The sequence below is a fragment of the Antennarius striatus genome, chromosome 17 (genome assembly GCF_040054535.1).
Source record: "Antennarius striatus isolate MH-2024 chromosome 17, ASM4005453v1, whole genome shotgun sequence".
Lineage (NCBI taxonomy): Eukaryota > Metazoa > Chordata > Actinopteri > Lophiiformes > Antennariidae > Antennarius > Antennarius striatus.
In genome coordinates, this window is record NC_090792.1 from 9,359,772 (window position 1) to 9,382,190 (window position 22,419).

At 42.3% G+C, this 22,419-nt stretch overlaps 1 protein-coding gene across 2 annotated transcripts; it reads right to left on the reverse strand.

The window, feature by feature from the left end:
* Positions 1–441: 441 nt before the first annotated feature.
* On the reverse strand, positions 442–22,051 carry eif2ak4 (eukaryotic translation initiation factor 2 alpha kinase 4). Of its 2 annotated transcripts, none has more exons than XM_068339712.1 (39): positions 21,914–22,051; positions 21,673–21,788; positions 19,748–19,850; positions 19,498–19,671; positions 19,203–19,283; positions 18,957–19,108; positions 18,772–18,872; positions 18,520–18,677; positions 17,837–18,375; positions 16,928–17,043; positions 16,694–16,848; positions 16,165–16,604; positions 16,008–16,080; positions 15,835–15,924; positions 15,625–15,747; positions 15,351–15,455; positions 15,179–15,242; positions 15,001–15,080; positions 14,804–14,905; positions 14,682–14,732; positions 14,363–14,599; positions 13,061–13,136; positions 12,588–12,709; positions 12,270–12,319; positions 11,085–11,253; positions 10,449–10,565; positions 10,256–10,321; positions 9,976–10,146; positions 9,758–9,892; positions 9,426–9,533; positions 8,969–9,097; positions 6,834–6,920; positions 6,424–6,536; positions 6,268–6,326; positions 5,691–5,785; positions 4,885–4,953; positions 3,272–3,316; positions 2,322–2,437; positions 442–887 (listed from the first exon to the last, which is right to left on the reverse strand). In XM_068339712.1, the coding sequence occupies exons 1-39, from the start codon at positions 22,043–22,045 to the stop codon at positions 830–832; spliced, it is 4,977 nt and encodes a 1,658-aa protein (XP_068195813.1). In that variant the 5' UTR covers positions 22,046–22,051; the 3' UTR covers positions 442–829. The 2 variants fall into 2 exon arrangements, 1 of the variants encoding a protein (XP_068195813.1); XR_011038640.1 differs by having other exon boundaries at positions 865–887; positions 2,644–3,316.
* Positions 22,052–22,419: the final 368 nt, after the last annotated feature.

The window sequence follows — 22,419 nt, forward strand, 5'->3', positions numbered from 1 at the left end:
CATCGATCCAGTAGCCTAGTAAAACACAGGAAAACACAAAAACACGCAGAAACATGGATAATCCTCAGGCTTGGCTGGGCGGCTGTTTTGACTTGTTCCTCAAAGCTCGCTCATAAACTTCAAGGTGAGGAAGCTCCTTTAGAAGGATCAATAAAGCCATCATAAGGTCAGTTTCCCAGGCCTTGAACACAACAAATACGACAAAATAAATTACGATTATTAAAAGCAGCCTATTTTACTCAAGCTATTTTCATTACAGCTCAAAAAACTACATTTGTGTCAGTTCCAGTAAGAATATGTTTCATGTTGTGACCTTCAGAAGACAGATATACGTCGCTGACGTATAAATACGATCCAACTGTTAATCATTAGGCGTCTCATGCTTTAAATGGTTGTTCTATTCACCTGGAGACTTAAACAGGAAGATAAATACCAGCTGCACATGGGAAAAAGTGATTTATTTCGACTATCAGTCCCACTATAAGTAAGAAAATGTCCATATGTCATCTGTACATGTGTAAAAATGACATGAGAAAAAAAAACCCTCTTTCAACTTCTCATTGTTTTATTAAGGCAATAAAGTCCAAAGATCCTTTAGTCACATTTGTCAGAAAAAGACTGTAAAACACTGGAGTTTTCTGGGAAAGGTACACATTTTGGGTCAAATAGCTGAGGTACAGTTCACTACAGTAAAAAAAGAAAAAAAATCACTTCTGTCGTTTGTGCTCTCTATCCAGCTTCAAGACGATTGCCTTGCCAGCATGATAGTAGTCTATGCTCGTCTGAAGTCAGGCAGGACGTCTTCCTGACCGGTGGAACCATTTGTTTTTCAGAGAAGGATCTTGTAGTAGTCGTCTCTGTAGCTGTACAAAACCACCACACTCACCCTGCAACAGGACAACACCCTTCAGTTATAGAGAACGTTAAATCATAATGAGCTCATGCAAACAGAAAATTACAGAAAAGAGCCGTTAAATTCAGCAGGGAGGGTTTACAAAATATTAGATTTCCTTTGTTTAACAGTGACAGGATTCAACCCTCCTGTCCCACAATTAACACACCGTGTTTTCTTTTAAAAGCCACACTTTAGTTTGCCCAATAGTTTGATTCATGACCAACTACTTGCTAAAATAACACTCCAGTCAGCGTCAGCTGTGCTTTGTGCTCCAAATGGTTTGAGGTTTGAAGCGCTGGACATGCAGGTCGCGTCAACAGGTCTGACCCACAGCGGACAGCGAAGCTCATTGGCTGCCAGTGGAGAATGTCTAGTTGTTGTCAGGCTGCACCCAGGTGACCACACCACCTTTTATTAATCATCTGGCTTCAGAGCGCATGCAGCCTGGCCTTGATGAAAACAATGAAACAAACACATGCTGAACATTTACAGCATTGCCTCTGTTGCACTCATTTATCTGGAGACTTTCCCCCCTTTAATGGCAAATCAAACACACAGCAGAGACAGGAAATTAAAACCAAGTTCTCTGGAGAGATGGACGGGAAACCATAAAGAGAAGCTTTGATTCTTTTTTTTCTTTTTTTTTAACTAACATCCCTTTCATGAAAGAGAAAATCTGCTGAAACTCTCACAGGTCTTCTCTTGATGGGTGTTCACAGAGTGTCGTATCACTGGAAGCTGGGATGAGGGGTTAGCCTGGGTTTTGAGGAGAACTCCATCCTCGACCACAGCAATGGATGAGGCTACCCCCTCCCCCGCCTTAAAATCTTAGTGTCAATCAACTTGAGTGTTAAGAGACAGACATCAGAAGACCAAACAAGGCTAATCCCTCTCCAGATTTCACCTCAGGAAATGGGATCAGCTGCGGATTTGATGTTGTTCGAGGCAGTAGTTATCCGTCTAACGGCTCCCTTTGAAGGACTGACTGTCACTGCTACACCTGGAGTGCAGGGTTTGGTCGGAGCTTTGGAGTGGCAGCTGCCCGTAAAAGGAAGTCTGCCTTTTTTCTTTTTTGTCTTTTTTAAGTGGTCTTTAATGTATTCCACTGTTTGCCTTAGGTTTTACAGAAATTAATGAGTTAGTAATAGAGGGAAACATGTGTCAGTGAGCAGAGAGGTGAGGCTGTGGGGTCTCTGGTTCATCGTCCATGAGGGCCCCTGCTGTGGCACGAAATCTACAACCATTCACTGAGTAAATGTCCAGATGGTATTAAATTCTGCTTTTTTGTGGCAGTAAAAGGGGGGGGTTGTGTGAAAAATATCATATTAAAACAGACTGTGCTTGTGAGCATTAAGTTTGAGTAGCAGTGGCGCTTTTTTCCCCCCAGAATTTTTGATTTTATGATGAAAACAATATTCAAACGTACTTCTTTGCAATTTTGAAATGGTGGATCTCGTCGCAGATGGATTTGAGGTAGCGTTGCTTGGGGAGGCGAGAAAGCAAAGTCTTCACGCTGCTGTTGAACTGGTCTTCGCTTTCAAACTGGGAGGACACAGAAGGGACAGGGTTAGAAAAACTAAATGAGAGGGCTAGGTGGGAAAAAAAAGTTGCGTGCCACATGGAGACAAAGCTCACAGTCTCCAAATAAGGCTGGTAAAAAATATTTTGTACCAGAGTCCAACAAAACAATGCCCTCAATGCTTGACAGACTTGAGGATTTAAATATAGATGAGTCTTGGAGGAATTACCGATGTTTTTCATTTGCAGCCTTGGAGATTACTGTAAGATGTGAAGAGGTGAAGGAGCAGAGCAACGCTGGCTTTAGGGTTCTTTGGGTCTTTGTGTGACAGGGGCTAATTCGCCATATTTAAAACAGGCCTTTCCTGCATTTCATAAACTAAATGTGTTTTCTTTGACACATGGTGTGGCGGGTCAGCTGTATAGGTGGCTCATTCATGTGAATGGAGACTTTACTTCACCTTTCTTCTCCTTGGCACAAGAAAAAGTCTTTTCTAAGCCTCTGCTCCTGTCTTTTTTTTTTTTTTTAATGAGTGCAGCCTTGGTCAGGAGTTTGGAATGTGAATATTAACACCTCTCAAGTATGTGTTTTGTTTAACTGTAGTATGTGTTTGTCCCACATGTGAGTGCAAGTTGTACTTTCCACCAGATTTCCCTGGGAGTGGAAAAAGGCAGGGGTGTTCCCTCACTCCCTCATCAGACCGGACTGCGAGGAAGGAGACGGGATCCCCCTCTTCCTGTCTCGAAACTTGGCTTCTATTGGATGTTTTTTCCACTTCCTTTCCCTCCCACCTTTCATTGGGTTCTGTCCTTTTATTAAGTCTGCTCTGGTCTTCATGACACCACTATGGAACAAACCTCCAGAGACAGGAAGTTGATCAACGTTTCCTTCTGCAGGTCCACCTGTGGGAGACAAAAGACTTCGGCTCAAACACAATGGAACTCCATTGTCGCATCGCAACAATTCAACAAACGCACAGATCACGACCGATTACGTGTTTTGTTAGGAAGTCGCTACTAGTGCTGCAAAACACTGAGCTCATAATCGAACTAAAGATATCAAGCTTCGCAGCCGCTGCCTGTTAAGTTCTTTCAACACAAGCTAATCCAGTATGATCCACCAGTAAATTACTTCCACTTTCACAATGTTTTCACCACATCCTTTAAACAGGAAGGAGCTGATAGTTAATCACATGAAAATGAAAACTGTTGCATCAGCTTGACTGACAGACAAACAGGTTGTTGACACTTAATGACAAATTAAAGCGTGTGGAACTGCTAGCTGTAGTGGCTCTACCACTGAGTGGCTCACTGGTAGAGCGGTCGTCCAATGTTCCTAAGATCGGCGGTTCAATTCCCGCTCCCGCCCAAAAAAACCACCCAGAGTGTGAGCTGACAGTAGGATGTGTCAGCTCACCTCCGGACCATTGCCGAGGCGCTCTTGAGCAAGGCGCTGTCCCCCTTTTACAAGTTGCTCATTTGGGGTGCTCCACAAAGAGGCTGCCCGCTACTCTACCTCCCCGCTACTCTACCTCCCCTTGCATACCTACAAGCCCCCTTGTGTGTGTTTGTGTGCTACAGGGGCCTGTACACACTAACATGTATGCATGTGTTTGAAGTCTTTACTAACTAGAGTATTTTCCTAATTTCCCTACAAGGATCAGATCAGTAAATAAAATTTAAAAAATCTAAAAAACAAAACAAAAACCTACCATAAATATTTAAAAGCCCCACCCCAAAGTGTCAAAAGGCATCTCTCCAGTTCATGAGAGATCAGCACATAAAGTTTTATGAAACCCTCATCTGAGACAAATCCCACCCTCAGTATGAGCCTATGTTTAAATTGTAACCATGGAGACTAAATTAAAACAATATAAGTCCCTAAATAGAAGGGGCCCTACATCAGAATTTGCCTGTCGTGAGACGAAAGGTTAGTGAAAAAACACTGAATGGTTATTCAGATCTGTTCTCTAAAAAAAAAAATCTTGTTACCATGGAAATAAAAAAGAAAAGAAAAGAAAAACCCTAAATAACACATGTGTTATACCTGAAGTGCGCACAAAAGCTTAGCAAACACAACGTGATGGGCAAACAGATGGACGGCCCGAACCCTCCCGCGTTGTTCGCCTACCAGCAGGGGTGATTTACTTTGAGACTATCTGACCATAAATCTACAACACAACCGCAAATAAACTCAATATGGCAGCCATTTGCATCACTTGAAACATGCTTACTGCCTTCTGCTCCGTGTTTGTTGTTCTTTAGCGACTGGAATGGATTCGCAACCATCGAATCTCTGTTCGAGCCAAATCACTATAAAAGGCCTGCTACCAGAAATGTTGTTTTAGCTATCAAAAGCTCGTTCCTCTCTCTGTGATTTCACACATGAGCTCAAGAGATAAGTTTGGAGATCAGAAAAGGGGAGCAGAGCAGGGGCTGGTAAGGAAAGGGTAAACAAACACACGACTTACCGCCAGAACCTCAATGTCGTTGCTCTTATTCTGTAAATTGCTACCAAGGTTCTGTAATCTGCTTTGGATCTGAAAGACAGCATTAATAAAAAAAAAGAATTAAGTAAGTAAGAAAAAAAAAAAACGGAAGAGAATGAAAGAAAAAAATTGCTCCATGATCAAAATGAACCAGCAGGAAAAACATTATCCTGGCGTGCAGTCGATTCACATGTTAACCACCAGCCTGGCCCACAATTACAGGTGTCATGTTTTAGTGTTTAGGACAGGCACGCAGACACACAACAAAGAAGAGAAAAAAAATATCCATTGTTACTATGGTGTCACTTACTTTTGATTATATGTATCCCAAACTGTTAGCTGGATAGGGTGCAGAATGAAATGTGGTACAAATATCCACAATGCCAGGAGGAAGAAATTCATTTGGCACTTTCTTTCATCAAGCATAAAACTGACATTCATGCATCATATTTGCAGTTGTTGTGGTACAAAGGGTTGAAATAAATCCAGAACTGACACAACTCAGCTGTCAGGAACATTAATCATCTGTAACTATTCATGATGCCTAAATGTCCACAGATCTGCAGCTGCTCGCCACACACATTATTTCTCATGCAAACCCAGAAGACCCCGCATCGCATCTTCTGCTTGGTGAAAGAAAAGACCAGAAGAGAAAATATCTCTTCATCTTCAAACAAAATTTCATTCAAAATCCAATCAATGGCAGCACTTTATACATTACATCACTAGGACTGTTTTTGATCTCAATGCTGTGTGTGTGTCTGTGTGTGTGTGAGACAGACACAAACCTGAGTCTCATAGCGTCGTCTGGCACTGGCAGAAACTTTTTCCAGGCTGACTACGTTCACATTGATGTTCATGCTGCCGCTGCTCCCATGTTGTTCTGAAGACCACAGAAAAAGAAACGAACCCGCTTTCAGATCGCATCCAGTTATGAATGTTTTTACATTTCCAACATCCAACACTCTGATCACACCTTCATCCGGCATTCACACATTCCAAAGACATGTTTCACTGTTCATTTTAATTAAAACAGGTTGCTGGCCACTTGCGTGCACGCCAGAAGCAGTGTGAAATTTCACACTAATTCTTCTGTTGCACTGATTGTATGTCACTCAGGGTAACACGTCAGAATGCAACACTCTGTTCAGTCACACATCGTCGAACCAACATGAATCGCAATATTCTGATTTGCACTTTTATTCAATTCAGAGCGCGAGTTGAATCAAATCACAACTGAATGAGAACAGAGGTGTGACTGTTTCGTGATGAAGCAAGGCATTCAGGTTCAAATATACAATTAAAGCTGCTTAAAAGGCTGGGGAATAAAGAGTAACAGTTATCCAGCTGGCCTGAACACAGTACCTGAGGTGCTGAGCGACGATCCTTTCGGGCTTTGAAGAGACATGCTCTCTGAGATTTCTCTGGAGGAACATAAGTGCAGTATTATATAAGAACAATCCTTTCCCATCATCCATCATTCAGACATCTGAGCAGCACATTAGACCAAAATTTCTTTACCTGATGTTTCTTTCCTCAAAGAATTTGGTCCGACATTTCTGAACGATGTGGTCCACCAAGTCGGACTCAGGAATTCGCTTCTCAGACTGCCTGTCTTTCTCAAAGGATCTGACCTGAAGATAGAAAATGACTTTCTCATGTGTTGTGGTCTTCAGTGCAAACTTTCAACATTACACATATCAAAACAAATAGGAAAGCATAAGTGGCCCTACAACTTGAAGAAAATCTGTTAATTTCAACTTCTATATCGCATTTTGTAGTTTGGAGCTGGAGTATATGCCGGAATAGCCATGCCCTATTTACATTATATTTTTGAATGTACACGAATCTAATTTCAGGTGTCGATGATTTTATTAACAGAATCTGCACAATACTGCACAAAATCTTTTTGCATAATGAGGTTGGTCTACCTTCACATAGTTGCTCTCCTTGTCGGAGACCAGGACCATGCTGTTGATGCTTTCCAGTCGGCAGTGTTCCAACAACGTGTCCTGAGACTAAACACACACAATGACAAACCACTGCATTATTCACATACATAAATGCATACACAAACACAAAATGCTAATGTAACTTGCACAACTCGTGTACAACTCGGTTAAATAAGAAGCCCATTTGAAAGAGTAATAACTCTATATATAAGGCGATTATTCAACAGCAGTTTTCTTGTTCCACACGGCTTAGAGTTACCCTACAAGTCCAAGACTGGACAAGGGAAGCTGTGTCCAAACTTCTGAAGTGTTCACTTCAAGTAGATTTCTACAAACTTCACTCGCACTGAACCTCAGTGAAAGGTTCACTGTGAGTGATTTCTTCCATCAACTACATAAAGCACTTAGTTAATTAATACTAGACTCCTTGGCCAGTGGCAGTCAGTTGGTTTACTGTAATTAGAGTTTTGTCTGGAAAGAGAAGATTGTGCGATGAGGTGGTACTCACAACCAAAACCAATGTTCATCAGGTAACGCACTCAACCCTGACGGTGTATCTTTATGTCAGCCCAATTAATTCTCATTAGGTTCAACCAGAAAGTTTCTTCTGGCTGCTCTGCTTGATAAGTTCTTAAAGAACGAACCCATCAGTGTGAAAGCAAGTGTCCCTTCTCCTCACCACTGAAACTCAAACTTCCTCTTTTCTTTAAACTTTGTTATTGACGGAACAAATTATGTCAAAGGTAAGCCTCAGCCTGGATGTGGGCAGCTCTGGGCCACATGCCTAAACTGACTGTGTGTCAAAGTGCTTTGCCATTTTTGAGGATGAATAAAAGCTGCAGCCCTTTAAGATAGCAGTTGAAAACTCTTAAAAGTAAAAAAAAAGGGGGTGCGATGGATGAGTAAACCTCAAAAAAGGTGTTGTCACCTCTCTGTCGGTTAAAGCACTGGCCAGATGATCAAGAAGAACACAAACCCTGTGACACTTTGGACATTGTGCCGCTTGTTTTCAAGTAAATTGTTTGAAAAGGGAAACGATAGTCGATCATCTGCTCTGTGCCAGCACAAAAGACAATGAAGGCATTAAGAGAAACATTAACATACTGCACAAGAGGAAACTTCAGACAATAGGTGGGTTATAAAAAGTAAACGAGGAAAAAACAAGGGTTTCAAGGTGGGCACAGCAAAATACCAGGAGGGGCATGGACGCCAATATGCAAACACAAGATGGACATCAGTTTTCCAGACAAACATGAAGAATATGACTGAAGCTTGGCATCAGGAGATTCGGACCAGAGGGTCAGGAACTTCACAAAGAAGAAACCAACCTCAGCTCGCCTAAACTCCAGTTACACCAGTTTCCTCAGCAAACAAAAAACCTTCAGAAGCTCGTCCAAAAGATGACCGAGTCGATTCTTGAGGACATTAACACATGTCATATTTTAACAATACAAGCTGTCAGCCTCAAAGAGAAGAAAGTTCAGCTCGCTCTCTGGGATGTTTACTATTCCTGGTGTTGTCACGACAAGTCTGCTGTTGATAGATGAGGTTCATTTTCCCCGAAGGATCGACGATAACGATGCCCTCTCAAGGAGGAATGCAGGTACTACATTACAATCAGGGTATGAAGGTCTTTCAACACAAGCAGTTGATCAACAACATCCTTGTGGTTAAACTTCTATGTGTACAAATTAACTTCATCTTAGTCCACTCACATTTCTGCAGTTGAGAATCAATATGGAAGTGAATCACTGAGGAGTTCATTCTGCTTCCTACTGTTTGGATTTATTTCAGAATTAGATTTTGGATGATTTTAAGGTAGTTATACTGTTGTTTGCATACTTTATAGCTTATACGCCTGTCATTTGGAAAATCAAAAGAAATGGATGAAATTCATCTGTGTGTAAATATCAGTTGAATGTTAAATATTGCGGGTGTCAGAATGTAAAGACTATTACGAACTCTGTACTGGAACAGATAGAATTAAGCAGTTTTGTAAGTCATTAATGATGTAAACGATATATTTTGGTCAATGACAGAAGAACTTTTTGTGTAATTTATTCCTGAACTCCACAGAGAAGCTTTAAATGAAATATACTGGATATCAGACAAACCTGTGAGACATCGTAGGTGATGTCTGCAGATACGCCAGCGCTCCACAGCTTCTGGATGACATTTATGGCTCTGGACATTGAAGAATGGCCGACTGGGACCACTAGGGCATCACAGGAACTCACTGATGGCTGATAACAAGAAAACACAGAAAATCATCAAATACTGGGAGATATTTAAGAATAACTAAGTCATTTCAGTCCTCCATCTTCAGTGCTCCACATCATCTTCAGCATACATGATCTATTCTAAATCTGAACTGCAGAAAATGACACATCTCTAAAAGTAACTATGGCATCAGGAGTCACATTGATTCTAGTTATTAACTGTCTCCTAAAAGTGGCTGCGCGGTGGGGCTGCCTGCTCTAGCAAAATATTATTAAATATGTAGCTGTCTGCTGCACCTACATTACAATAATCAGGTCAGATAACAAGCGTGTGTGTGTTTGTCTTTCTTACTGGCTCCTCCATGTTAGCCATAGCGAGACAAACTTTTTCCAGGGCTACGCTGGCCCCGACAGCCGAGGGGACCGGTGCTGTGGAAGCTGGACCTCGAAATTCCAAGATCTGTCAAAACAGAGAGGAAACCCCATGAAGGCACCGTGTGGACTGTGTCGGACCAATCTGGTGAAATTCAGGCAGAACAGCTACATGGATGAGAGAATACGGTGCTATTTACACATACGTGGAATGAAAACTTCAGGCCACTTTTTCTTTACAATGATAGCCACAGATATTTACCATGACTTAACAAAATCCGGAGTTGTAAAAGTCGGAGTTGTAAAACCTACCAAGTGATCGTAGCGTCCTCCAGCAGCAACGATATCCGGTACGATTCGCTTACGCTTTCTAATGTAAGCCACAAACTGGAAGATGACCCCAGAATGATGTTGCACCTTATAAATTAATCCCAAGTTAACCACCACCTGTAGAGAGGACATGTCTGTGTTTAGAAGTGGAGAAAACATACACACCACTTTTTGTGACATTCATTCACCCAGAAAATCACCTGCAGCTTAACTCCCAGTCTGCGCAGCAGCACTGTTAGCTCCTCCAGGTCCTTGAGGCCCTGCTTGGCCAGCTGGGTGACAGCAGTCTTCTGTTTGGTGAGTGATGTCAGCAGTGGCGCCAGGTCCTGCAGATCCCCCTTCTGTTCTATGTACTTGTACAGTCTCTGTACCTGAATGCAACAGAAAGAAGGACCTCAGATATTTACGAGTGAGAACACGTTAGCTGCTGCAGGAGTGATTATTTTTACAGACGTTGTGTGCACCCAGTGGGACACTTACACTATTGGTTGACAGTGAAAAGTTGCAGAACTTTGCTTCCACCTCATGTCTGGTCAGCTTTTCGTTCTGGAGCAATTACAGAAATGTTAGCAACGCTATATTTGGGAGGAATGCGATGATAATGTTCATCAACACACCAGCAACAGAACAAAAAGTGGATATGATATCTGAAGCATGTGTGACCAGAACTCACGGTAGCGTCACACAGTATATTGGAGGCCTGGCTCAGTTTGTCCTCAGGGACTCCACTGTGGAGCAGGATGGCCTTCAGCAAGCTAGTGTGGTTCAGATAAATGTTATAGTTCCTTTCCTGAAAAAGAAACACAAACACATCGTCAACCACACTCAATTTGTACAATAATAACAACAGCAACCATAGTAATGACTATTGTTCCCGGCTTCCTTCTCAACCTGTTTGGCTTAGATTTCCTTAAAAGCTTCTAAACAATAAGTATGTTGGTGATGAGAATCACAAACAGGATCAATTTTCACTAGAGAAGACCTTGATACTGGGACAAATGGGAAGGATATGGATTGTACAGGGAGGCTGGGAAGGAAGAGTACAGAACTTCTAAAACAGATTTCCTTTTTTTTAAAAAAAAAAGCCTCATGTAAATCTATCAGGCTTGCACAAACTTTGGTATGTTAGGAATGTGAGTGGGAAGTAAAAATTGAAAGAAAAAAAAAAACAGGATGGGCTGAAGGAATGGCATCTGCAGGAAAATAAACAACAGTGATGCATCGATAAACTGAATCAGGTTGGAAGCAGCGGAGAACAAACTGAAAGCTCACTAGATCATTTTAAGTACAGGCGGTTCATGTGTATGACCTGAAGTCCAGGAAATTCCTGGATGATTTCAGAGATGGTGTAAATGGTCTCAGCATCAGGGAGCAGACTGTTGGTGACGGGGGTGATGATGTCAAAGGCACACTCCAGAAGCTCCCTTGGGTGTGCCCGATCGAGCTTCCTAGGGCGGAATACGCGCTCGATGCTGTACCTTGTGAGAAATGAACAGATTTATTCCCAAAAACTGTCAGCATGTTATGAACTCAAACACAACGATTATTTGTCAGAAATTTAGATTTCTGTGGTGGTTCGCAATCATACAAGTAATGGTAGATCTCTGCTGAACAAAGTCAACTGGATGAGAGGTGAAATGTCATCAGGCTTCTCCTACAAGTCCAGCTGACTTTATTTGAAGCAGAGATCTTTAAAAAATGAAGGATCTTTAGTAGGCGGCTGCAAATGCTAAGCTTTTAATGAACCATAAATTATTAAGGTTATCTATAAATCAAATTCTAGATTGTTTGCAGAGTAAGGGCATTTGGTTGGATATTTAAGCCTAAAAGCCATTATGATTACCCTATTGGCCCGAATATAAGACGGTGTTTTTTGCATTGAAATAAGACTGAAAAAGTGGGGGTCATCTTACATTTGGGGTCTAAACATTATACCCATTCACAACGCTAGATGGCGCCAGATACCTTTAAAGCGAATACTGAACTGATCTCCCCAGGTCAAAGCGAACCCCTGTCACGAAGAATAAAAATAGTGGTAGCAGGAAGAAGAAAAATAAAAAATAGCGATAAGAAAAGAGAAGAAAATAAGAGAAGAGACAACAGAAAATGGAAAAACGTGGCGACAATCTGGAGAAAAGTGGGTCGAAGATCGGCCAGGTTAACTGGCAGCTGAGAAGTTATGATGCAAACTTCATATGTTCTTCAAATGTTCAGATATTACGACGTGATAGACAGTTTTTGCATGATTTGAATGAGACAAAATAACATGCTTTTTCTCTTGAATATATTGTTATAATCATTTGTTTCAGATGTACTGTAAATATTTTCTGTTTAAAAATTTAATTTGGTGTTCAAAAAGTCTTTTTTCAAACTTGAGTCTTGAAAAAGAGGGGGTCGTCTTATAATCAGGGTCGTCTTATATTCGGGCCAATACGGTACTACTTATTATGAAGAAGAAATATGAACATAAAAAACATGAATGTTTGAACTTTACCTTTTCACATATGTTACATTATTTCGAGCGATGAATCTTGCAAACGCCATCTAAAATGAAAAGGCAGTTGAAACATAGGATGCATTTGTTTAATGAGGCCGGGACGTAATCAACCACAACCAGGAACTACAACATTTAGTCATCTGTGTTTTCTGAGGCTGACCGCAGCATCCCACTGTGTGTGTGTGTGTGTGTGTGTGTGTGTGTGTGTGTGTGTGCTAATACAAAGAGTTGCACAATTGATGGAGGTGTGCAAGTGCGGACATGTATGCCATATTTTACTGTTTGTTACTTTGTGTGTGCATGTGTTAGACAAACCCGAAGGTCGTAGGGCAGTGTGACCAGCATTCCACTGTGGTCCATGAAGCAGGCCAGCTCGCTGCCATCATACACCTTTCTGTTCCTTGGGAGGAAGAGTGGCGTCTGAAGATGCACAGCACCTGAGAACAGACAGCATCTATTACTGCAATATCTGTATAGGATAATATAACCCACACCCTACCAAAGCTGATGTACCTGTGAGTACATACGATCGGTACATAACTAGATAAGTACACCTGGAGACTACCCCCAGTGTGCACAAAAATAACACCAACACCTGCAGTGCATAAGTGGCACCCCAACAGTGGACTTATTGTTCAGTCGACAGCCGCTGGAGCAGATGTCGGGGTCCTTAAAAAGGCTTACAGTGGAATGGGTCAAGAGTCCAAGTGTTTTGATGAGGAGAGTCAACACGGGCTTGTGCTCACACGCACATGCATGCACCGAAGAAACACACGTAGCAAACTTACCATGCTTCTTGAAGATCCTGGTGATTGTTTCATGCACATACTGCTGCAATTTGGCACTGTTGAAGCTGAAACTGCCCTGCAGGGATACCAAACAAACAGCCTCTGTTAGGGATCAGGAGACATTGATTAAGCACTAACAGACCTTCTGCTGGTCAGTTATACAGACCAGATGAGTGAAGAAGTACAGAGGAGTTTGTGAAGTCATTCATGTGTCTGCAGTGACACCTTCAGGTAAACAGGGGAACAGTTCTTCACGAAAGTAAAAAGCCAAACGGCACTTATCTCCACACACAGCCTCACGTTAAATTAATAATCAGATGCCCTTCTGTGTTGTGTTTAACACATCAGTCAAAATCTGTAAAGGTAGAATCGCAATAAACTGGACTCCTTAGGGTTTGAAGACATTTCAGTCCTCTCATCCAAAAGACTTCTCCACATCTGACTGGTGGGGCAATTCAGACGCTTGGTTTCTGAAGTTGTTAACACATTGACAGCTCTTATTATTATGGGATGTCATTGTTTTGAATTAGCAATCTCAGATGAGTTTAAATTTCTGCCAGACTGTCTGGCTCTATTTCTGCTGCAGAATATTGAGTTCATTAGTTTGTGAATTAGATTTTGGATGATTTTAAGGTAGTTATACTGTTGTTTGCATACTTTGTAGCTTATACGCCTGTCATTTGGAAAATCAAAAGAAATGGATTAAATTCATCACTTGAATGTAAAGTATTGCAGGTGTCAGAATGTAAAGACTATTACAAACTCTGTACTGGAACAGATAGAATTAAGCATTTTTGTAAGTCATTAAAGATTTAAACGATATATTTTGGTCAGTGGCAGAAGAACTTAATTTTTGTGTGTAATTTATTCCTGAACTCCACAGAGAAGCTTTAAATGAAATATGCTGGATATCAGACAAACCATCATAGGTGATGTCTGCAGAGACGCCAGCACTCCAGTTTCTGGATGTTCATTAGTTTGTGAATTTTCCTTTGGTGCAAATAGACCTTATTCTATGACACTAATTTGGTAAGATGAAACCACCAACTACTACTTTGACATACATACTAAAGCATTTCCAATCATTAGGCTGATTAATGTGTGCAGGGATCATTTAGGAAACAATTCAATGTGGATTCAAAAGGTTTACAAAAAAACCTTCATATTCATATCTATTGGGAACTTAGCTGAGAACTGAAAAATCTTCAAATGCTAAAGAGGTCCAATTGCTTCAGATTCAACTTTAAAAGATTACCATGACCTGAATCAATGAGAAGCTACACCAACATACATTATCTATACCTTGTGTAGGTCTATGTCGTAGGTGAAATCCATAACTGGGGAGATGTTCTGGGCGAACAGCTGGCCCACCATCGTGCGGTAAGCCTTGCCACTGGTATTGGCCATGGTGTGCTGCAGCACCTCGTGCAGCTCTGACTCCTCCATCTGTGGTGGAGGCAGCAGGACGCTCTTCAGCAGCTCCTGGGCTGTGGGCCTCAGAGCCGGGTCGTGGTTCAACAGCCATTCGATCACTTTCCTCTGATAAATATAAAAAGAAATGTTCTGTTGTTAGACAGAGAGAGAAACGGCCTGGAACCAATTCTATGATACAGCGTCTTACTTGTGTTCCTTGTTGATATTCTGTGAAGTCCATAGGGAAAGTAATGGGCTCCTGCAGTAGGACAAGAAATGAGGTAAGTCACAAAGAAGACACATTTCTCCCAGTCCTGGGTAGAGACCTACCCCACGCAGCTGGCTCAAGACAGAGATGCGCTCTGAGCCCGTCGTCATGGGCCGGTAGGACATCTCAAACAGGATGATGCCCAGGCTAAACAGGTCCACTTTCTGAGGACAGAAATACAGTCACGGGTTAATACCAGGCATTTAAAACTGAACCTTAAATAACGATCGATCGGATTTCATTACAAATCATATTTTACTTGATTGTAGGTGGCTTTAGTATTCCCTTGAACCTCTGGGCTGACATACAGGGCGGTGCCAACCATACCCGTCATGTTACCTGGAGAATTGTGATGCCATAGTCACACAAATCATCAAGGAAGTAAATCAAATCAGACAAAATGTTTAGTCACATCATGCTTTTCAAATTCTCATCACCTGCTGGGTCTGGCTTGGGCATCACTGCTGAGCTGTTCTCCTCTATTTCACATTTACCAGCAGCCTGAGATAACGATAGCAATAATATCATTGCTGGACTTCAGCAATGTAGAAGCACAAGTCTGAGTTCCACAGTACAACCTACCACAAGGGGAAACGGCTAACTACGTACCACATTAGCTGGATGATCTGTGGCCAGACCAAAGTCTCCGATCTTGACATGGTCCAGCGAGTCAAGAAAGATATTGACAGGCTTCAGGTCCCGATGAATCATGCCCTAAAAAAAAGAGAAAAAAAAAGGATGAATGAAGATGGATGCTCTGTGATGTGTAAATCAAAAAAATATCTTCCTTCTTGGTCACAATTATGATATAGCTACTAGTGTCATCTTAAAAAGGGTTATTTTTGTGAAAGAAGCGTGGAAAGTCAAACATACACAAACAGACCTGTTGGTGGATGTAAGCAAGGCCATCTAGTATTTCTCTAAAGAGCCTCCATAACCGATTCTGGTCTTGGTATAGACTCTGGTCTATTGTGTCCCTTAAAGTGCTTTTTTCACAGTATTCCATCTGTTGAGAACACACGACACATGTGAAATGAAGGCAGACAGTCCTCGAGACGTAAGTCGTAGAATAGAGTATGGAGACGATCCTTACTTGTATGTACAGGTAATGTGCTACAAGGGGAGATCGCTCTGAGTCTGGGCTCTCTGTTGTGTTGATCACTGGCTTTGTTCTCGGCTCAACCTGCAAGAGTGAACGCCATTTGTTTGCTATGATTGTGACGCTTACAAACAAAGAAACCCATAAGGAAGTGCAACTATTGAAACCTGTGACATCTCATCGGTGCTTTCATCGCCATGGTCAAAGATGATGTCACTCCTTGAATCACTGTTTGATGGCCTGAAAGCAGAAAAAAAAGAAACAGGAATGTAATAAGCATTTATGCACGAGGCATCGATCTGGAATTACTAAAAAAGGACTTACAAAAAAGAAGCACCAAACACATCCTCTTCCTCATCATCATCGTCGTCCTCTTCATCACTTGAGTGATGTGTGCTGCATTTGGCGCTGGAGGATCTCTCTATGGAGGTGGACCATTCCACTGAACTTGACAGGGTTAGAGGAGGGGCAGCGTCCTCCACGATGTCGGGGAGGCCGAGCTCATTGAGGGGCGGCTGCGGCTCTTTGCGCTGGGGTTGCCTGTCGGCCACGCTCGGAGTCTCAGAGCTGTTGCTGTCGCTTAGCACTCCGACCGAAGGCATCTCATGCCGTTCGATCCACGCATTGTAGTAGCGGACAATGTTCTCATGATTGAGGCGTGACAGCAGCGTCACCTCGCCTTTTATCCGTCGGAACTGCTTGCTAGCAGGGTTGACCTGGATGCGCTTCACGGCGTAGTAGCAGCCATCAAGTTTATTCTGAACCTGGAGGTCAAAGACAGGGAAGGTGGAAGACACAAGTGGAGATTAAGACGTCACGGCCATTTTTCTTTCAAAAACATCCTAGCACCCACCTTAATCACAGCGCCAAAGGCTCCCTTTCCAAGAAGGTGGAGTTCCTCAAATTCATTGAAATAGCGTGAAAGCTGCCTATGAATCCCAGAAAGGAACGGAGCATTGAGGATTTGGCTCTGAGGGATGACTGATGATGCCAAGTCAACAGCAAGCTCTGGAAAGACAAAAAAATATATCAAGACGTCATGAAGCGTTTTCAAAAAATGTCCCCATTTTTTGACATGTTTTATCACCTTCTTGGCTGGTATCCTGGTACTGTGGAAGGTTTTTGGGCGATGGAGCCTTGAGAAAGGAGTGGTCTAAAAGGTCTTGTGTTGTCCAACGTTCAGCGTCATTCAGGCAAAGACACCTACAGCAAAAACGCAGTCAATATAATGGAGTGAGCAGGTGATGAAGTGGAAGAACCAGATACTCTGCATTAAGCCACAGCACGTACAAGTTTTGTTGACAACACAAATGTTAAAAAAATAATTCCAGTAATTAAATGAATCAGCCATTGGAAAGAAAATGATGTGGCAGCTACGTCAGAAATAGAGTCATCACTGACGTCTTTTTAAAAGCAAACAAGAAAAACAAGTTGAATTGAACAAGGTTCAATTTTAAACATGAAAAAAGGGTCGTTGGTTCTCCAGATTTCAGCGAACTGTATCTACTTTCCATCAGAATTATACAAGACATTTAAAACGTATTCATATTCGGTGTGAATTTTCACCGTCACATACTGATGGCAGAAACCAATCTGTTTCATTTTACCATTAATTTGTTGGTACTATTCTTCAGATCTACAGATGATGAGTTAAGACGTCTACATCCCAAAGATACTCAGCTCCATGTCATCAAATACATTAACGTTTGAAAAGTTCAAGCCAGATTTGGACTATTTTGTTGAAAAATGTAACTCTAAAGAGTTATAAATTGTTTCTTATTAATTTAATTGTTGACAGTCAATTACCGCAGCAATAGTGAAAGCAATTCAATACACATTACTGAATTGAATAGTGTTTTATGGAAGAAAACTAACCAGGATTGTAATAAGGACAACAGGCACACTGACATGAAGTGCACAGTACATGACTTATAATAAGAGTTAAACACCGATATACTGTCATAGCAAAACGCTGTGAAGTGACCCCTGTACATACTTGTGGAGAAAATCTTGGAAGTCAACTGGTAGGCTGGATGGAACCGTCACTGGATACTCCTTCACCTCCTTCCCCTGACTCAGACCCAGCAGCATCAGCCCCAAGTTCCACACATCCCCCTTTTTGCCAGTCTTCGTCGGCATTGCTGTATCCTCTGAGAAACGCACATGAGCTTGTTCAAAAATGTCCTCTTTGCAGATATCAGAGAATCTCTTGGATAGACTATAATCGGTCAGGCAAACTTTGCCCTCAGCGTCCACCAACACACTGGAGGCGCCCAGCTGCTTGTGAACCACAGAGTTGGAGTGAAGGTAATCGAGAGCAGCCAATAGCTGAGCGGTGTAATGGCACAGTTTATCTAGAGGGACCGGGACCTGGGTGGTTATGCTTTGGTTCAGGTTAACACCAGCCACGTGCTCTACCAGCAGGTTAACCATCAGGCAGTCCTCCTTCTCAGTGGTGCTGAATGCTGTGTAGTGCACCAGATTTGGGTGATCCAGTCTTAGAAGGGAGTTGAACTCGTTTTCTGCTCCATGAATCTACACAGGAATACAGTTATAAGCATGTGTCAAGTAACTGACAAAAGTTTATGCGTTTGTGGATCATCCAAAATAATAGTGAAATTATAGTAACTCTAACCACTAAATTCTAAATTATCAGAATCTACTGCCTGCATTACTTGCCTGCTTTTTACAGCTCTCAATTCTCCCTTTCTCCTGACTGGTGAAGAACTTGCCCATCTTCCTGTTCCAGCGCAACGACCACTCGTAGATCACAGCAAAGTCTCCCGAGTTTGACTCATACCCATAATAAACATTCCGACCGAGCCGCTCACTCACTCCTGTCAGAATCAAAGACAACGGTACAATGAGTTACACATTGGATAAAGTAAGTTCTGCGCCAGACTAGCTGCACATTCTCGAGTCAGCTCTCACCTAAGCTTTTCCCTCTATGGACAACAAGTTCACCAAAAACGTTGCTGTTGAAATGAAGAACTTCTTGCGGTCGATGATTGTCTTCGTTCAACGTGTCACGTCTGAGAAAACAAATTAAAATCTATGAAAATATTTCTCAAACAAGAGAATTTTGCTGCTTCAATAGGAGTTGGTCCGCTGCACACCTGTGGCGTGTGTTCGAGGTTGTCCTGCGCCGGTTCCCCAGCGCTCTCCTTACTTCAGTCAGCTCAGGAGGAGCTTTACCCGGACTAGGAGGGCTCTTTCCCAGCAGGCTGGAGTTAGCAAGGCCTGTCTGGTCCAAACTCTCAAGACGCTCCTGTAAACGCAACAACACGCAAATTGCAGTCACTCACTTTGATCCTCTGATCTTTACGCAAGCAAGTACAGACAAAACTGTTCTATGGAAACACCTGCTTAGCAATCTCCTTCCTTCTCTTTTCCTCTCGCTTCTCCTCTTCTCTTCTTTGGATTTCAGCCATAATCTGTTTTTCCTACAAGAAGGAAAGAAATCTCAGTCTCCATCCAATTCATTCAGCACTGATGGGTTTAATTATAGTAATGGTGATTATTACACGGAGAAAATAAGTTTTATGAATAAATTCCAGATTTGTGAGTGGGTCAGATGGGTTTCTTAGAAATAACAATTTATGAAAATCCCATCAACAAATTTGATTTAGTCTGGTTTGTCATTTCTGACTTCATTACCATCTCTTCCTCTTGTTTGCGTCGCTGGTCCAGCCTCTGCTTCTCCTCCTGGGCTAATTTCTCTTGCTGTCTGCGCTGGTTTTTCAGCATCTCTTCGTGGAACGAGCGCGTTGGAGGTTTGTTGTACTGGCTGAGAAAGCTCTGGATGTGGTCTGCTAGCTCGTAAATCATGACCTGAGCGGCGGTGCGGGAAGGTTAAAAGATGACAGTGCATAATAGACTTGTGTCTTTTGTGTGTGTTCATCCTCACCTCGCCACATCGCACTGCTGCCAGCTTAGTAAGTTCAGTCTGAAGGTTCTGGATGGTTTCATTGGACAGACCTTTGGCGTTCTTCAGCTCCAGCTCTGGAGGCCTGTTGGTGTCCCAAGACTCAAGTTACCATCATCCCTAGAAAAAACTGAGATGACATTTACAACTGCACACCAGATATTTATGCTGCTGCACTCAGCTGACCTGAAAATTACAGTTTGGTGAATTTGCTTTTAATCATGTGGGGTCATGTGGATAAATGTTTAAAGGCAATGACTAAAAAATCTAACCCTGATTTTGGAAGAGGGCTTTTTTGCCTTGCTTTTAGGGTATACAGCTGAAAGGTGAATTATTGGACTTAAATGTAGATCACGTGTATTTGCAAAACACAAACATTTGTAAACCGTTTTGCAATAACCTTACTCTGAGTTTAAATAGAACATACGTCAGATACACACTTCTCCTCATAAATAACTCAAAATGCTGCTGCACAAGAATTGAACACTCAACAAAAGGAAAAGAACATTGTGAACCTTCAGACATTCAGATCCAGCCTCTGACTGTTACCAATTATTGGTGCTGAAGATACATTTTGATTTGTACCAAAAAAGTACCGGTATTTGGTTTCACTACCTGACTGACTAGGCGCATGGATCCAGCTAATATTTAAAATAATAATAATTTATCAGATTTTTCTATTTATTCAACTGATGGTAATTAAAGCCATGATTTACCCTGACTGCATCAGTTCCTCTGAAATTTGTCACAGTACAATGTAGTTTTACATAAAAAATATTAGCGGGCTATGAGTAAGGATGGAATTTTATTTCTTCAGTTTTAATGTATTTTATCCAACCATGGATAAAAATATTGAAGGGACATCACTAACTTCAGCCCAATGAGAGATATATTTTCTCTATTTCTTTATCTTTTTCTCTAAATTCTCTGAACTTAGTAGTGGATCTAAATCTATGCAGACGTTGAGGTATTTCTCAACAGTCATACATTTCTTCAATGGCTTTGTCCAATCAACCACTTGGATTTTAAACTATGCACACAAATGAAGGCTGGGAAAAAGTAATATCAGCAAGAACACCATGACCAGCCCACATGACTGTGATTGGTATGCTTGAGTGGGAGCAGTCCACCAGAGAAGACAGGGAATCCTCACCACAATCATTGAGGTGAATTAATCAGCCATAGAAACAACGTAGATGACTTGAAACTTTTGCAACCACAAAGAGCATTTGCACACATCCTACGTCCGTGAATTAAACTAGAACCAATGCAGTCACAGACTGCAACATCCCGCGACACCCCTGTAATCAAAATTTTACCCTGACCTACTTGCATAGGTCAAAGATCAAAGCTAGTGCTGACCTACTTTCATAGATCATAGCACTAGCTTTGATCTATGGCCTTACTCACACTGGCCTTCTCCCTCCCTTTGCCGCCCGAGTAATGTGCTTTTTGTCTCATCTTTCTATCTGCAACGGTTGTGAAGATATTTGATGGACAGACGGACGGACAAACACACAAACACTGGCAATTACAATACATCACCGCTTTGAAGCGGGATATAAAAATAGTGATAATTAAAGGCCCGATGGCTTTCCAGTGGTGTCGTGCATCACCAGGTTCATGTGCCCATTTTCTGAAGGAGAATGCCATGACTGTACTGTTCTGGACCAGCCAGCAACGAGCACCAACCTGCTCTATATTCTTTACAAAATGAATTCAGTACTGTGCATACATGTGGTGAAAAAAAATCACAAGATTTATATAAGGAAATAAAACTTTTGGCCTTCTGAATTTGAATTTTGATGGATCTGACTAAAAGGTAGTGCCACATAAAATATATTTTCTGCTTTTTGGCTTTCTGAACTTAATAGTTTTTACAGGCATCGGACCGGGTCGGTACTCACACGTCTGGGTACGTCGGTGGGCATTTCACCTGCAGGTCCACGGTCACATAGCATCCATCCCCGGTGCTGAGCCCGTTGGGCCGCAGGCGGAGGTACACCTCTGGGGGTCTCCTAACCTGGACACACACACTTGTCATTGGTGAGGGTCTTCGGCTGACTAACCCTACCCCTCTAACACCAGTCAGCTTTTAATAATTCAACACGTCAGTAATGTAATGCTAACACGAACAGCTAACGTTACCTTCCACGGATCCTTCGTCCGCAGATCCTGGAAGTCATTTCCAAAGATCGACGCCAGAGCCTCCAGTTCGTTCTCCTGCTGGACCGGGTGTTCGTCTGTCCGTCTGTCCGCTGGTGTGTGCTGACTGGTCATCCTCTCGCCTCGGCTACATGGCGGTGTCCCTACTCCTGTCACCCGCACAGCCGTTCAAACAAGAAGGAAGAGGCTCCGTGCTGAGCCCGAAGGTCCGCCGCGGCTCCACAGGCCGTCCTCAGCCGTCTCGATAAACCGAACCCGAGCAGCGAGGCGCCGAACTTTGTCCTCCTCCTCGGCGCTAGCTAGCTAGCTAACTTATCACGAGCCACAACAACGTTAGCTCGGCGCGTGGCTGTTTGGGTTTATGTCGCACATGCAACGTCAGCATGTTGTGTTCTGAAAGCTCACCGCCAGAGGGCAGTAATTCTATCTACTGTATCTATCTATGTATATTCTTGCGGGGGACACTCCGGCACGACGCCACACTCAAA